The sequence below is a fragment of the Schistocerca cancellata genome, chromosome 4 (genome assembly GCF_023864275.1).
Source record: "Schistocerca cancellata isolate TAMUIC-IGC-003103 chromosome 4, iqSchCanc2.1, whole genome shotgun sequence".
Lineage (NCBI taxonomy): Eukaryota > Metazoa > Arthropoda > Insecta > Orthoptera > Acrididae > Schistocerca > Schistocerca cancellata.
Genome location: NC_064629.1, coordinates 44963884 through 44981678, shown reverse-complemented (window position 1 = coordinate 44981678; position 17795 = coordinate 44963884). Strand labels below are relative to the sequence as shown.

Below are 17795 nucleotides of genomic sequence, written 5' to 3'. Positions count from 1 at the left end.
TTAAATTTTCCCTCAAATCTCTATTTAAAGTTTTCCTTAATTACCGTGATTACTTTCAAGCAATTAAAGCGGTTTTTGCAAAACTATGCATCACGTTGGTCAATTTGATACCCCATTTGTCTATTTCCCACTCTCTGTTTGGCATTGAAAATTCGGGCTAAAATTCATTTTGTGAGTTCTAGTGAGTCTTATTTTCGCTTCAGTCAAACATTTAACCAAAAACTGTTACTGACAGCTGTCATTATCGTATTTTTGTGGTTGAATCGTTGCTTCATTTTACTAATGTTTTGTTTCTAGAAGGAAGAAGTAAAAACAACACGATGTACGCTTTCAGAGAGAATCATCAGAGAAAGTCGGCTGAGGTAAGCAAAGATTTATTAGTGCCGACCTTCCCTGAAAGCGGTATTAGGCACGCGCGAGTACAGCAGATCGATGTTTTCTTCCCACTCTGTGATTTCCGCAGTACTGCGTACAACTCTGTGTCGTGGCTACCGTAGCCTTCTCACATGTTCCGGCACGTATGTTCCCTAGCCAATAGATAGATGTCGGCTTGTCCAAATTCATTGTTGTAAAAACATTTTTGAGTATATGAGAGTATGCCAAACCTCTTGCTGGAGTGTTTTTATAAATGCATTCCTTTAAATATTCCAACGGCCTTGCCGTAGTGGCAATCCCGGTTCCCGTGAAATCCGCGAGGTTAAGCGCTGTCGGGATTGGCTAGCACTTGGATGGGTCATCGTCAGGGTCTGTGGAGTGCACTCAGTTCTTGTGAGCCTCCGTATCCACATGACACGGTACGCCGGTCGGTACCTTTCCGCCTTCACGACCTGTCCATACGGTGTTTGTTTTATTACTTTCAGTATATATATAAAATGTCCTTTTTTCATTTGGTGCAATTTTTCACGTCTTAATGTAAAGACGTATTCCCTAAAGAAACTTATTTTTCTTACATAGCTTCACAACCTCTTACCTGATTATTTTCATTGTGAAATCTCACAAGCAAGTTCACTTGATTGACAAATGTTGTATTGTGAAAGTGTGATTGCCTGTAATTTACCATTCGCTACATTTTACACCACAGTTTGACGAACAGAAAAGTATTTCTCCTTTCAGAAGACGGATAGATTCTGAATGAAGAAAATAGGACAGAGTTTTATGTGATATGCTGAACGTAATTAGTAGTTGATGATAATAAATCCATGTTTTTTTCTTTGTGTCCACATCTGTAGGCTCGTTCATAGCTCAAGCCTTTCCTGTACCGCCGGCCGGAGTGGCCGAGCGATTCTAGGCGCTACAGTCTGGAGCCGCGCGACCGCTACGGTTGCAGGTTCGAATCCTGCCTCGGGCACGGGTGTGTGTGATGTCCTTAGGTTAGTTAGGTTTAAGTAGTTCTAAGTTCTAGGGGGCTGATGACCTCAGAAGTTTAGTCCCATAGCGCTCAGAGCCCTTCGAACCCTTTCCTGTACCAAAGTAATTAATTACTCGAATTATGAGGTTCCAGATACATTTTAAACCCTTAAACATTTATGATGTATACATGCAGATTGAAGCGATGAATTAAAATTTGTACCGAGGCCTGGATTCGAACACACATCTCCTTCTCACTTGGCAGTTGCGCTAACCACTACGATACCCCGGCAAAGTGGCTTTACGTCACTGCACGGACGATCCTAGCATACCTCCTTCCTCAGTCCAAATTCCTGTTCACGCCTCAGCCCCCTAAACTCGAGCAGCCACGGAGAGGCTCTCCAACTTTATTGGTATAACATTTCAGCATCGAATGAAACAGGGGATCCTGCCTGAAACCCAGGTGTGGGTGCTTTAATCAAATGATGTTTGGAGACTTGAAAAGGTCTCTGGAACCATATACACTCCTGGAAATGGAAAAAAGAACACATTGACACCGGTGTGTCAGACCCACCATACTTGCTCCGGACACTGCGAGAGGGCTGTACAAGCAATGATCACACGCACGGCACAGCGGACACACCAGGAACCGCGGTGTTGGCCGTCGAATGGCGCTAGCTGCGCAGCATTTGTGCACCGCCGCCGTCAGTGTCAGCCAGTTTGCCGTAGCATACGGAGCTCCATCGCAGTCTTTAACACTGGTAGCATGCCGCGACAGCGTGGACGTGAACCGTATGTGCAGTTGACGGACTTTGAGCGAGGGCGTATAGTGGGCATGCGGGAGGCCGGGTGGACGTACCGCCGAATTGCTCAACACGTGGGGCGTGAGGTCTCCACGGTACATCGATGTTGTCGCCAGTGGTCGGCGGAAGGTGCACGTGCCCGTCGACCTGGGACCGGACCGCAGCGACGCACGGATGCACGCCAAGACCGTAGGATCCTACGCAGTGCCGTAGGGGACCGCACCGCCACTTCCCAGCAAATTAGGGACACTGTTGCTCCTGGGGTATCGGCGAGGACCATTCGCAACCGTCTCCATGAAGCTGGGCTACCGTCCCTCACACCGTTAGGCCGTCTTCCGCTCACGCCCCAACATCGTGCAGCCCGCCTCCAGTGGTGTCGCGACAGGCGTGAATGGAGGGACGAATGGAGACGTGTCGTCTTCAGCGATGAGAGTCGCTTCTGCCTTGGTGCCAATGATGGTCGTATGCGTGTTTGGCGCCGTGCAGGTGAGCGCCACAATCAGGACTGCATACAACCGAGGCACACAGGGCCAACACCCGGCATCATGGTGTGGGGAGCGATCTCCTACACTGGCCGTACACCACTGGTGATCGTCGAGGGGACACTGAATAGTGCACGGTACATCCAAACCGTCATCGAACCCATCGTTCCACCATTCCTAGACCGGCAAGGGAACTTTCTGTTCCAACAGGACAATGCACGTCCGCATGTATCCCGTGCCACCCAACGTGCTCTAGAAGGTGTAAGTCAACTACCCTGGCCAGCAAGATCTCCGGATCTGTCCCCCATTGAGCATGTTTGGGACTGGATGAAGCGTCGTCTCACGCGGTCTGCACGTCCAGCACGAACGCTGGTCCAACTGAGGCGCCAGGTGGAAATGATATGGCAAGCCGTTCCACAGGACTACATCCAGCATCTCTACGATCGTCTCCATGGGAGAATAGCAGCCTGCATTGCTGCAAAAGGTGGATATACACTGTACTAGTGCCGACATTGTGCATGCTCTGTTGCCTGTGTCTATGTGCCTGTGGTTCTGTCAGTGTGATCATGTGATGTATCTGACCCCAGGAATGTGTCAATAAAGTTTCCCCTTCCTGGGACAATGAATTCACGGTGTTCTTATTCCCATTTCCAGGAGTGTAGTTTCAGTTGATTAAAGCACCTGTGCCTGCGTTTCAGGCAGGTACCCCTGTTTCGTTCGATGCTGAGGTGTTATTTCAGTTAAGTTGGAGAATCACTCCAAGGATGTTCGAGTTTAAGGGGAATACCAAGTGGGCTGACGTATTTGGATAAAGGAGGGAGGCGTGCGAGGGTAGTCCATGCCACTGTGCCAGGGTATCGTACTGGATAGCACATCTACCCAGTGAGCAGGAGATCCGGGTTGGAATCCTGGTCTCGGTACAAACTTTCAATCGTCGCTTCAGTCTGCATATATGCATAATTTCTGTGTTTCAATTTCAGCATCCATTTTCCCACAAAAGCACCATGCACACAATAACGAACGCAAGTAGTGAGGCCACGAGTCATTCAATAAGGGTTTGAAGACCGTTACTGCCTCACAGGGGCCCCTATAGTCAGAATGGCAGTCTGTGTGGTAATATATGGCGACATGCAGTCGCCAGACGGCAAGTCGGACCACCGACTTTTCAATCTTCGTTTTAACTTAGCTTTCACCTCTCAACGCGCGAGGAGTCGCCAGAAGCAACACGTGGTTCGGATTCCACGTTTAACTGTAGGTACCCTTTCAGCAGTTGGATAACTGGGGTAGGATGCCTAGAGCCGCTCGGCCACTCCGGCCGGCACACGAAATTATTATTATTATTATTATTATTATTATTATTATTATTATATAATGGACAGACAAATGTAAACGAGACAGATGGAAATAAAGGAAGTAAACTGTTCATTATTTAAAAATCAATCGCTTCAACTGTTAATACAAGAGCAATTGCCCGCATCTCGTGGTCGTGCGGTAGCGTTCTCGCTTCCCACGCCCGGGTTCCCGGGTTCGATTCCCGGCGGGGTCAGGGATTTTCTCTGCCTCGTGATGGCTGGGTGTTGTGTGCTGTCCTTAGGTTAGTTAGGTTTAAGTAGTTCTAAGTTCTAGGGGACTGATGACCATAGATGTTAAGTCCCATAGTGCTCAGAGCCACAAGAGCAATTAAAAAAGTAACAGCAAACTATCAGTATTAAATTCAGTTTACACGTCAGGCATTTGAAACTCCCGTGATGTGAAGATGCATGTTTTGAGAAAGTTATGGCATATGCCGACAGATGATATGACAAACTGAATAGGGAAGGCAGTTAAAACAAAATGGTCACGTCCCAAGCCGTGTGCACCGTAGAAGGGCAGCGAGCAGTAATACGACTTTTGTGATCGGAGGGCGTAAGACGTTGACAGATCCATAGAAGGTGTCAAGGTAGAGAGATAGATGCACAGTAATGAGAGAAGAATGTTCGAGTGGGTAGTGGATGCACGTCAGTCACAGAATAGCAGGGGCGTACTTGGCGAGAATGTGGGACGCGTTGACGCCACGATTCGTGAGAACCGGCTTATTTCTGCAGAAACTTTAGCCAGGGAACTGAGAATTAATGTCGGATCCATTCGTACCATTATTAGTGTACACGATGGGTGCCTAGGATACTCACTGGTGAACACAAGATGATGTTGTTCAGGCTGGCGTGATATGACGCTGAAGGACACGACTTTCTACCACGTATCCTCACAGGAGTGCATCACTATGAACCAGACACCAAAAGAGAGTCTTCGGTATGGTGACACACATCTTCTCCAGCTTAGAAGAAATTCAAGTCTCAGCCCTCTGCCGGAAAGGTCCTTTTCACGCTCTTCTGGGGAACGAATGAGCGCATTTAGGAGCACTTTCAGCAAGGGGGTGAAAGAGTGAACAGTGCCCGGTACGGCGCCATGTTGGAGAATGATCTGAAGCCAGCAATACGAAGCGTCGCAGAATACTTCTGTTTCAGGGTGGATTTCAAGTCGTACTGTATCCCCCATAGAGCCTGACCTCGCTTCTTCAGATTACCCGCAGAAGGACGCTCTCAGAGGACGACGATTTGAAAGTGATGATGAGCTTAAAGAAGCGGCGCGCTCGTGGTTGCTGGCGCAACCCAAAACCTTTTTATTCGAATGCAATAGAAAAATTGGTGCAACAGTATGAGAAGTGTATTGAAAAGGAGGGTAGTTATGTTGAAAAATGACATCTTGTTTATACCTGTAATTGAAATATATGCTTCGCAAAAAATAGTTTTCCGTTAATTTCCATATTTTTGGAGCCCTGAAGGAAGACATTCGTGGCCGTCGATTAGCATCGGATGAAGAGGTGCACGACTGGACACAATAATGGTCCCGTAAACAGCAAACATTTTTCCAAGACGGCACTGACCGTCTTGCATTGCATTAAGGTCGATGTATTAACAGTTACGGCGATTACTTTTGAAATAACAAACAGTTTACTTACTTTTTTCCATGTGTCTCATTTTCAATGGTTGTGTGGTCCGGCCACGTGAAAACTCCAATATAATATTTTCAAGTGGGCACAAGTCCATCTTGTGGGTTCTACGGATCCGCCGGCGGCTTCTGTAGCTTGTAGCTGATGGGAATGACGACTGTCAGGCCGACAGGCGTTGTAATGCTATTAGTTAATGTTTCCTGCACTTGTCTGTACCTCTCGTCAGCTGAGATAATGAATTCACGGCCAGTTATAAAGTTTTAAATTGTTTACGCTGGTAGGAAAACAAATTATGGCAGTTTTTAATCGTGAGGATAAATTGTTTTGAATCTTGTTCTCGATTTGCTCGGATAGGGTTATTGCATTTACGTCGACATTGCGTCGACAACTGGCACAGTATTTCAAGCTGAGCTGACAAAGTAAAGAGTAAGAGGACCAATGTTTTCGGCACAATGCGGCGAAACAGAAGTGAGTTCCCTGACTTTATGAGAAATGACTGATTGAAGATGGGTGCATAGGAACAAGCAGTTGTTCATCAGAAGGAAGGACAAAAGAAACGTCATGACTGCCAGCATATTGCATGACGATAAAGAATTAAATTTATATAATGGGAGGCGTGAATAGGAGCAATTCTCTGTCACAAAGCTACGAAATGGAGAGGAGCAAAATGAAAAAAAATATAACACGACGATTTTTCGCCATTCATTTGAGCGTCGCTTGCTTCAATGCCTGCGTTCTGTACAAAAAAAAAAAATAATAATAAATAAATAAAAATAAAAAAAATAAAAAATAGAATGGCTAAAACACCAGATTGGAATTCGTGATTAATCTAGGGTACAGTTGGCCGTATCCTCTTGGCATCGAGTGGACATCCAGCTCTAACACCAAAAGCGAATCGTCTTACAGCCAGGCAGTTTCCAGAATTTGTGTCAAGCGCAAAGAAGAAAAGACTAGCAAGGCGCTATGCAGCACGCACGAGAAGAGGCCTTCGAAAAAAGACATCTTACTGGTGAGCAGAATGTGAAGTTCCTCTCTGCGCGGCACCATATTTTAAAATTTTCCATGCGGAAATGAGCTGTACTTATGTGAAAATAAAATTTCATTCTCATCTTTAATATATTCTATTCGAGCCTAAACGGCCGTAGTTTTCGTATGTAAACTAAAATCAAGCTTAATTTTGAATGAACGATCAAACCACGTGACATCGAACGCTGAAGTGGTTGATATTGTAAGCCGGTGCCTTCTCACCCAGGACTCACCGTCTTTGCAAGGCACCTGCAACCACTCGCCACAAACGCGCGCAGAGATCTTCATGCTGAGGCGCTTCACAACACACTGCACACCAGTCGTGCTCCACGCCAGCCAGCGCCTTCCGCCAGAACCACTCCTTCAGCCTTGGTTAAAGAATTTATAGTGCAGACTCGAACTAGTAAACAACGCATAAATTAAAGTCGAAAGCGCTGCAAATAAATAGGCAGCGCCTCTCTCTCGTAAAGAAGGATTTTTATTTCGGCCTTGAGACCACTGCCACCTTTGGCCATGTTTTCCCGGTTATTCCAGTCCCACTCGAGTTTCAGAGGGCAACGTAACAGAAAAATAAGAGTACGCGATACGACATATGCTGATCAGACTGTTCGGAGCATAATCTCATTAACGTCGACAGGGCTAAATTGGTGGCTGGTCCGAATGTACTAGGAGGCCGAGTTGTCGCTAGGCTGATTGATTCGCTCCGATCCACTGGATTGTATAGTTTCCTAATACGTTCACGATTTAACGATTACAATGCTAAGATCAGTACAAGTGGCTACAACGAGTTTTATGCTACTGATTAGGTACCAGGCAATGCATAAATGACTAGGGTGACAGAACTCTTTGTGAGCTCCGGTTTTAAGAATTCAGTAAGATGTGAATGCTACAATCAAAACCTTTTTTTCTTTTTGCCTAGCGTTTAACCCGTCTAGTACGAGGCCCGTTTTCTTTCAGAATTTGGCAAATTTTATTTCATTATTCAACTTTCTGGCTGACGCCACAGTTGCCAAGATAACCTACTGGAGGAAAGTCGTGTGAACTTTGTTCTGCACGTTATCGTATTTTAACTGTTTTCTGCATCGCTTTCTCTGAGGCGGAATTTAGCGCCAGCGCAGCCTTTGCCTAGGCGAGTGTGGGAAACCCCATAAACCACACCTCCCAGTCCCGCTAGTTAGCGCGCTGTTCGTTATGCTATATGACGGAATCTTACAATGAGTACCTGTAACCATCTACAATTGGTCGTCATAAAGTTTTAAACACCATCTGGAAAATAATTATTTAAATCAAACTGGCCTTATACATCTCCGTATAGATTTCTAACCCCATACGGAGAATCCTGAAAATTTGTGATTGTGAATTTTTAATAGATAGAAATACTTGTAAGATTTAAAACAAAACTGCAATAGCTAACAGTAAGGAGGTGAATTCCTCATACACCAATTACGTATGACATGGGCCCCATGTTTTTCGTTTTAATTATTACAAGTATTTTCATAGATATTAAAAATTCACAATCACGCATTTTCAGGACTCTCTGTATAGGGTTGGAAATCTAAGAACCTGTATAGGACTAGGAGAAATTTTTTGTAAGTCTACTCTTTAATCCAATTTAAAATTGTGGTATACTGACAAGTGATTTTTATTTAATTATTTTCTGCTATTTGGCCATGTGCCTGTGATGGCTTTCAAACGATTTCAAACATTTTGATGAGATTCAACAGAGACATGTGATAACAGGTTTCTCTTCACTTGAGTAAAGCAATATATTCTTTCCTCCAACGTACATCTCACGAAAAGACCAAGAGGGGAAAAATTAGAGGGATTCGAGCTAGCACGGAGGTTTACCATCAATCGTTCTTCCCGCGAACCACACGCAACTGGAGCAGGAAAATGGTAATGACACACAAAGTACCCTTCGCCACACAATAGACAATAAATATGTTTAATATTGTAATGTCATCCAGTTCTGAGCTATGTTGAAAATTTTTAGGTCACTAATTCATCGAGAAATGACAGTAGTAAACAAAGTACACACTGCCACACACCAGGCAAGAAAAGGAGTTAACATTGCGTTGTCATCCAGTTCTGAGGTTTGTTGAAAGTTTCACGCCTCTAGCTCATCGGGGTGACGGTTTAATATCAATTGCAAAATATATACCGAATAGCCGAACAGACAAACAGACAGACGAGAAAGCGATCTGATAAAAACGTGTTAAAATAAAGTCAGTTTTGAAAACAATTTATTTTACGGCACACGCGATTTCAATAATAAATTTGCGGTTGGCTGTTACCATCCATCTTAAATCATAAGACGGATACATAGTGGTTGTCAATAAATGTGATTTTCTCAGTGGTTAAAGTAAACTAATGAACCGAAGACGGCCAGCGACAGCCGAAACTGGTAATTTATTATTGAAATTTCGTATGAACCACAGTAGGACCTCGCTAATCTGTCCCATATGGGATCGAGAGCATGGTCAGAACGTAAAACAAATCAGTTTATCAGAGATACATTTCTATTGACCTGTAACGTCACAAGAGAGTATGGAACCGCTTTAATTTTCATCTGGAAATACTCTTTGACATTCTGTTCCTCGTTAAAACAGTACAAAACGAAAACTGCGACGCTCAAAAAAAAAATTACACGAAAGTGTAATATACACTCCTGGAAATTGAAATAAGAACACCGTGAATTCATTGTCCCAGGAAGGGGAAACTTTATTGACACATTCCTGGGGTCAGATACATCACATGATCACACTGACAGAACCACAGGCACATAGACACAGGCAACAGAGCATGCACAATGTCGGCACTAGTACAGTGTATATCCACCTTTCGCAGCAATGCAGGCTGCATATCCCATGGAGACGATCGTAGAGATGCTGGATGTAGTCCTGTGGAATGGCTTGCCATGCCATTTCCACCTGGCGCCTCAGTTGGACCAGCGTTCGTGCTGGACGTGCAGACCGCGTGAGACGACGCTTCATCCAGTCCCAAACATGCTCAATGGGGGACAGATCCGGAGATCTTGCTGGCCAGGGTAGTTGACTTACACCTTCTAGAGCACGTTGGGTGGCACGGGATACATGCGGACGTGCATTGTCCTGTTGGAACAGCAAGTTCCCTTGCCGGTCTAGGAATGGTAGAACGATGGGTTCGATGACGGTTTGGATGTACCGTGCACTATTCAGTGTCCCCTCGACGATCACCAGTGGTGTACGGCCAGTGTAGGAGATCGCTCCCCACACCATGATGCCGGGTGTTGGCCCTGTGTGCCTCGGTCGTATGCAGTCCTGATTGTGGCGCTCACCTGCACGGCGCCAAACACGCATACGACCATCATTGGCACCAAGGCAGAAGCGACTCTCATCGCTGAAGACGACATGTCTCCATTCGTCCCTCCATTCACGCCTGTCGCGACACCACTGGAGGCGGGCTGCACGATGTTGGGGCGTGAGCGGAAGACGGCCTAACGGTGTGCGGGACCGTAGCCCAGCTTCATGGAGACGGTTGCGAATGGTCCTCGCCGATACCCCAGGAGCAACAGTGTCCCTAATTTGCTGGGAAGTGGCGGTGCGGTCCCCTACGGCACTGCGTAGGATCCTACGGTCTTGGCGTGCATCCGTGCGTCGCTGCGGTCCGGTCCCAGGTCGACGGGCACGTGCACCTTCCGCCGACCACTGGCGACAACATCGATGTACTGTGGAGACCTCACGCCCCACGTGTTGAGCAATTCGGCGGTACGTCCACACGGCCTCCCGCATGCCCACTATACGCCCTCGCTCAAAGTCCGTCAACTGCACATACGGTTCACGTCCAAGCTGTCGCGGCATGCTACCAGTGTTAAAGACTGCGATGGAGCTCCATATGTCACGGCAAACTGGCTGACACTGACGGCGGCGGTGCACAAATGCTGCGCAGCTAGCGCCATTCGACGGCCAACACCGCGGTTCCTGGTGTGTCCGCTGTGCCGTGCGTGTGATCATTGCTTGTACAGCCCTCTCGCAGTGTCCGGAGCAAGTATGGTGGGTCTGACACACCGGTGTCAATGTGTTCTTTTTTCCATTTCCAGGAGTGTACAATAGAGCTTGTACTGTATAATACGTTTGTATCGTACGGCAAGAGTTGTTACTGCGATTGAAAGTTTAACAACTGTACCTACCTTATTATAGTACAGCATTGACACACAACTGAGTCATTTTATGTAGTGTTCTCGTAGGGAGCTTTCGGTAGTTTAAATCAGACTCATGAATGTCATACTTGACCAGGGAACGGATTAAGCTCTTTAACTACGTTTTCAATTTTCGTAAAAATCAGTGCCTTTTCTTTCATGATTGGTCCAGGCGAGGGAGTTCTTTTCCTTCTGTCCTGCTCACACCACACCCAAAAAGCATTGTCTAGAATTTCACTTTTAGCGCTCTTCAAAGTCTTGCATATTTTCAGTTCTTTCTTATTGTCAATTGTGATTGTGTAACTTTCATGAGTTTTTCTAATTTTTGTTCAGTCTTTAATAGTAACTGTTACGCCTACCACTACCTCACTTGCAATGTTTTGAAGAGACTCGCATCTCTCTAATCTCAAAAGTTGTTTCAGTTTTCCCACTAAAGACAGCGTCATACGTTTACGTTTGGTTGATGCCATAATTTAGTTTTAGACACTTTAAATTGTCAGAAAAGTACTGTAACTAATTTAGAAAATAAATGTGTACGCACACTAACACTTATTGATCAAGTTAGAAACAAGTTATTTCATTGAAAAACTGATCGAATTACCGCACTTATCATCGGTCAACTGCCTGCTGATCCATATCGCAGGCGATGAGTCCAGTGACTGCTCCTGAGTATACATTCGGAGGGTCCACAATTTCAGATCAATTTGAAAGTGTAAAGCTGATAGCATCTGCTGTATAACAGTTGTGCTTATCAACAAGTTTATTCAACTCTAGCCACTTCCAATAATAATAATAATAATAATAATAATAATAATAATTCAGATAACATCACATCACAGCCAAAACAGATTAAGCGTGGAATATACCAAGGAGACTCATTAAGCCCTTTCTGGTTCTGTCTTGCTCTGAACCCACTATCCAACATGCTAAATAATACAAATTATGGATACAATATTACTGGAACATACCCACACAAAATCACACATTTGCTATACATGGATGATCTAAAACTACTGGCAGCAACAAATCAACAACTCAACCAATTACTAAAGATAACAGAAGTATTCAGCAATGATATAAATATGGCTTTTGGAACAGACAAATGTAAGAAAAATAGCATAGTCAAGGGAAAACACACTAAACAAGAAGATTACATATTGGATAACCACAGCGACTGCATAGAAGCGATGGAAAAAACAGATACCTATAAATATCTGGGATACAGACAAAAAATAGGAATAGATAATACAAATATTAAAGAAGAACTAAAAGAAAAATATAGACAAAGACTAACAAAAATACTGAAAACAGAATTGACAGCAAGAAACAAGACAAAAGCTATAAATACTTATGCTATACCAGTATTGACCTTCTCATTTGGAGTAGTGAAATGGAGTGACACAGACCTAGAAGCACTCAATACACTTACACGATCACAATGCCACAAATATAGAATACATCACATACATTCAGCAACAGAAAGATTCACATTAAGCAGAAAGGAAGGTGGAAGGGGATTTATAGATATAAAAAACCTACATTATGGACAGGTAGACAATTTAAGAAAATTCTTTCTAGAACGAGCAGAAACTAGCAAAATACACAAAGCAATCACTCATATAAATACATCAGCTACACCATTGCAATTTCATAACCACTTCTACAACCCTTTAGATCACATAACATCAACAGATACAAAGAAAGTAAATTGGAAAAAGAAAACACTACATGGCAAGCACCCGTATCATCTAACACAGCCACACATAGATCAAGACGCATCCAACACATGGCTAAGAAAACGCAATATATACAGTGAGACGGAAGGATTCATGATTGCAATACAGGATCAAACAATAAACAACAGATATTACAGCAAGCATATTATTAAAGATCCCAATACCACAACAGATAAATGCAGACTTTGCAAACAACAAATAGAAACAGTAGATCACATCACAAGCGGATGTACAATACTAGCAAATACAGAATACCCCAGAAGACATGACAATGTAGCAAAAATAATACATCAACAACTTGCCATAAAACATAAACTAATAAAACAACACGTTCCCACATACAAGTACACACCACAAAATGTACTGGAGAATGATGAATACAAATTATACTGGAACAGAACGATTATAACAGATAAAACAACACCACATAACAAACCTGACATCATACTCACCAATAAAAAGAAGAAATTAACACAACTAATTGAAATATCCATACCCAACACAACAAATATACAGAAGAAAACAGGAGAAAAAATTGAAAAATATATCCAACTGGCTGAGGAAGTCAAGGACATGTGGCATCAGGATAAAGTTGACATTATACCAATTATACTATCAACTACAGGAGTCATACCTCACAATATCCACCAGTACATCAATGCAATACAGCTACATCCAAACATATATATACAACTACAAAAATCTGTAATTATTGATACATGTTCAATTACCCGAAAGTTCCTAAATGCAATATAACATATACCATACAGTTACAAGGAAGTTACGCTTGATCAAGGTCCGCGTCACGTTCCATTTTTAACCAGACTTAACAGTCTGAGAAAGTAAAGAAAAAGAAATAATAATAATAACAGCAATAATAATAAGATGCATAACTCATCTTACAGAAGAAAGAATTGTTTTTGTCGAATTTTGTTGTTTTGTACAAAATTAAGTACAGTTTAGGGTAATAACGAAAAAATGTTTAAGCTTTCGCAACTCTCCGTTTCGTGGGAGTTTTCGTGCTTTTCCATTTTTTTTCTGGGCAGATGTACAAGATGCCTAACAGATGTTTTAGCTCACGAATTTACTTCCAGGCTGAAAATCAGATATTCTTACGTTAAATCCACACAACAACTTGTGCTAACTGTACACTTCCCTAGTTAAATGTTCGCTTTTAGTCACGCTTATTTGGTTGCATCAGTCTTTCAATCAAAGGATCTGTTCTTGGAGGCCCTAGTTCCTTTGCGGCTAACTTTTCCTGATTATTTACTGTTATGTTCCCAGAATGAGATTTTCACTCGGCAGCGGAGTGTGGTCTCATATGAAACTTCTGGCAGATTAAAGCTGTGTACTGGACCGAGACTCGAACTCGGCACCTTTGCCTTTCGCGGGCAAGTGTTCTACCGACTGAGCTACCCAAGCACGACTCACGACGCGTCCTCACAGCTTCACTTTTCTATTAGCATTTAAAATAGATTCAATATGGTTCATGTTTACACTGCACACGAAAGCCTATTCCCGCACAATAAACAACCAGCTCTAAACACAAAACTGCCGTTTACGGAAATGATTAAACTCGAGTAGTAACGTCTACCGACATGGTCACTTGACTGGAATACAAATGAGGCGCTGAGATCCATAAGGGCCTAAAGCACACAAGCACACCGTCGTCGATCCCACACATTTAAGTGAGTATCAGAGAAATCAGTGAGACAGCCTTACGTGAATATTCGTTTATACAACACAGATAAACCTGCCTCACCTATGGTGATTTCAGAAGCATGAAGAAATGCTACAATCTCACAATCGACGATGGTGTGCTTTAGGCCCTTATGATTCTCAGCTCCTCAAATGGATTACTGTACGATAAAATTCAAAACTTAATGTCCTATAAGTTATTCAGAAACCCACAAAATAGGTTTTTCTGTCAGTATAACATACTGACGACCGATATAATTGTGCTATACAGGGTGTCAAATATTTTAATATGTTATTCTACAAGTAAAAGTAAAGAAAAAACATCCGCAAATGTTTAGTTATGGAGTTACGGCTAATAAAAATTTTACCTGAAATTTAGCAACTTCGCTAATATGAAACCATCGCAAAACTGTGCAAGGTTAAAGTAAATCACGATTTCCATTTATTTTGTTGTTATTGGTCTGGTGAATTTAACAAAACATGTCCCAGACATGTATCTGCAGTAGTTTTCCAGAACATCCAGGGAAGCAAAGATTATTATACAAGTAAATTTGTTCACTTACCATTAAGAATGCAGAAACGTTTATGTGATTGTTGGCAACCGTTAGTGAGTTGTTTCAGTCATTTCTTAACCTTGAAACGAGTTAGTTTTCTATATTGTTCAGCGAAAGAACATAATAACAAAGTGTATTTATGTGAAGCTGTTGTAGTTTGTAGATTATTTGTGAAATAGGGATAGTATTAATAAAAGCAGAATATCTGACACATTCATAGAGTTTCAGTTAACGTTATTATCACCATTTTTCCAAAATTAAATTTTCTACAACTTCTGTTGAAACCTTTGTTCAATTGTCTGGAATTCAAAAACAAATTGGCCCATGTAGTTAATAAATTAAAATTTTTGCGAAATTGCGTCTTCACTTCTTTGGATATTCTGGAAAACTACTGCAGATACACTTCTGGGTCAAGTTTTATTAGATTCATCAGATCAATAACAACAAAATAAATGGAAATCGTGCTTTACTTTAACCTCATACAGTTTTGCGATGGATTCATATTAGCGAAGTTGCTAAATTTCAGACAAAATCTTTCATTCGCCGTATCTCCGTAACTAGACATTTGCAGACGTACGTTTATATGAACTTTTTTCTTTAGTTTTATTTGTAGAATAACGTATTAAAATATTTGCATGTCTTCGTGAATCACCCTGTATAGTGAGTTAATTGTCATATCTGAGGAGTGTGCTATCATCTAGCCGGATTTATGAATGAGTGAACGGGGATAAGAGTTTGTTGCAGTGTGCTACCATCTGGTGCCACTGACGTAAACTTGGAGTGAGCGATGAGTGCAGCTGTGCACAACGTGAACTCTGCGCGTTATTTATCAAATCCATATGCATTTAGCCCGTACAGCAATTACATAGCCCCAGTTACACATGCGCAAAAACTCCCTAAAACGTGCTCAACTGAAGATGTGCTCGCGACCCTGATGCCAAGTTTCACAGAGGTTCTACTGTATTTTCAAAAAAGGGATTTGAACAGTCATTTACATCTCCAGTAAGACAGAAATATAGTTCTTTCGAGAATAAAGCTACATAATAAATTTATTGCTTACAGATATAATTATGTCTGCAGTGCTGGTATACATAAAAGTTCCTCGTGCCACAGTACCATAGCACATCGCTAGAGGAGCTAAAACAAAATGGCGCAGACCATTGATAAGGAGGAGTATCGCGTTGCATTTGGTTTCAGGCATTTGAAGGGGAAAAGCGCTGCAGGACCCCACACTGAGTTGATGGAAGTGTATGTTAGCAATGCACTATCATGTGACGCAGTGGTCATGTGGCAACAACGCTTCCAGTGTGGTCAAAGAAGTCTGAATAACAAAGAACGAAGCGGCACACCATCTCTCAGTGAAGAACCAGGATTCACAAGAAAAGTGTAGGCGCTGGTTGCTGAAGACTGGCGTATCACAGACGATGTGGTAGTGGGAAAAGTGAAAATCAGTCGTGGATCGGTTTTAAACCTCTTGTACAACATTTTGAAAACGACAAAACTGACGCACAGTGGATTATGCGACTGCTCACACCCATTCAAAAAGAAAGCCGAACTGAGGAAGCAGCGAAAATGTGGCATGTGATGAGCCCAATCCATATGAGTTCTTTAGCCTCATAGTCATAACAGACAACCACTGCTCGCATCACTATGACCTCAAGACCAACAAGCAAAGCAACATCGGTAGCAAGTGGGATCATCGAGCCCAAAAACGACAAACACCCAGCCCTCATCGGGCAGTGTGATGCTTCGTGGGGCATAGTACAGAAATTTCATACTGAGGTTGCCGAAGGCTGTTAATATGAAGTGTCATGGGAAGTTATCCGAGGGGGCATTTGTGCTTCATGACACTGCTCCAGCTTATTGTGGACAGGACAGCCTCACACATAGACTGCTCTCTGGAAAATCAAATTTTGTGCCATCCCATATTCCCATGACATGTGACTCAGTTGGGTGTGGATTCAAGGAAAGGCTCATGTGATTGGTGATCTCTCGAAAGAACTAATTACTACAGTTTCTCTTGGAGTATCTGCTCAATGAATAGCCAACAGATGTAAAGCCGGTTCATAGTGTCCAACAGGCATAATATTTCGTCGATCAGACACTGTGCTACCGTCAGATTTGCTGCCAAACTGGGGGCTTACGTACAATATATATCCCTTCCCCCTCGAGCTGTTTCATACGTGGTCAAAACTTTTGCAACCCATCACTGGAAGCCCCATCTCAGACTGTCATCAACCTAACTAACATGCAGCTGCATGTCGATCGGAACCAAGCCTACGAAATGAAACATTACCAGCAGAGAGAGGGTGACCATTGAGGACCTGAGAGAGTGCTCCGAGATTGTTACCTTCCTCCTGTTACACTACTCTTGTTCTCTCACACAAGGACAACACTGAGACGATGCAGAGGCTGCTAGACGATGACTTCTACAGAAAGATCAATGTTGATCACAACAAGAAGGTGGAGAGCAGGACCAGAGCGCTTGTCAAGTACTCAAATTTAGTGGAGGGAGTTATCAACAAATTGTTACCACAAGGAACTGTACTGCCAAGATTTAAAAGACTCGCTAAGGCCCAGAGAGATGGGGTCATTGTCAACAACATCAGAGATCCCACATAGTTGTTGGCAAAATACCTGACACCACTAAGAAAACAACAAGAGAAATATTGACCTTCATCAAACGTAGGCGGAAATGACGGAAACAAACTGTGTTCCACATTCATGTGCTTGCATAGTTGCAGTCTTCAGGCCTGTATTCCAATGGCCGTGCTAAGTGAAATACTAGTGGGCGAGTACATACTTTGATTTTATTGAAATGCACAAATGCAGAAGTAGCGAGGCAAGGCTGGCACCATCACACGCTACATTGTTGTCAAATTTATTCAAGGTGGTAGATCCAAGATGGTGACCATAGATGTGGAACGTTGCCATGACACTATGGTGGGAAGTTCAAATTTTAGCAGGAAGAAAGGTCAATTGC

At 43.1% G+C, this 17795-nt stretch overlaps 1 protein-coding gene across 1 annotated transcript in view; it reads right to left on the bottom strand.

Annotated features, from left to right (window-relative positions):
* LOC126183218 (histidine ammonia-lyase-like) overlaps positions 1–7031 on the bottom strand; it is a 262464-nt gene extending 255433 nt beyond the window's left edge. The window contains 1 exon segment of the mRNA XM_049925000.1: positions 6881–7031. Within this exon segment, the coding sequence (XP_049780957.1) occupies positions 6881–6935 (55 nt within the window). The 5' untranslated portion in view covers positions 6936–7031.
* Between the last annotated feature and the right edge of the window lie 10764 nt (positions 7032–17795).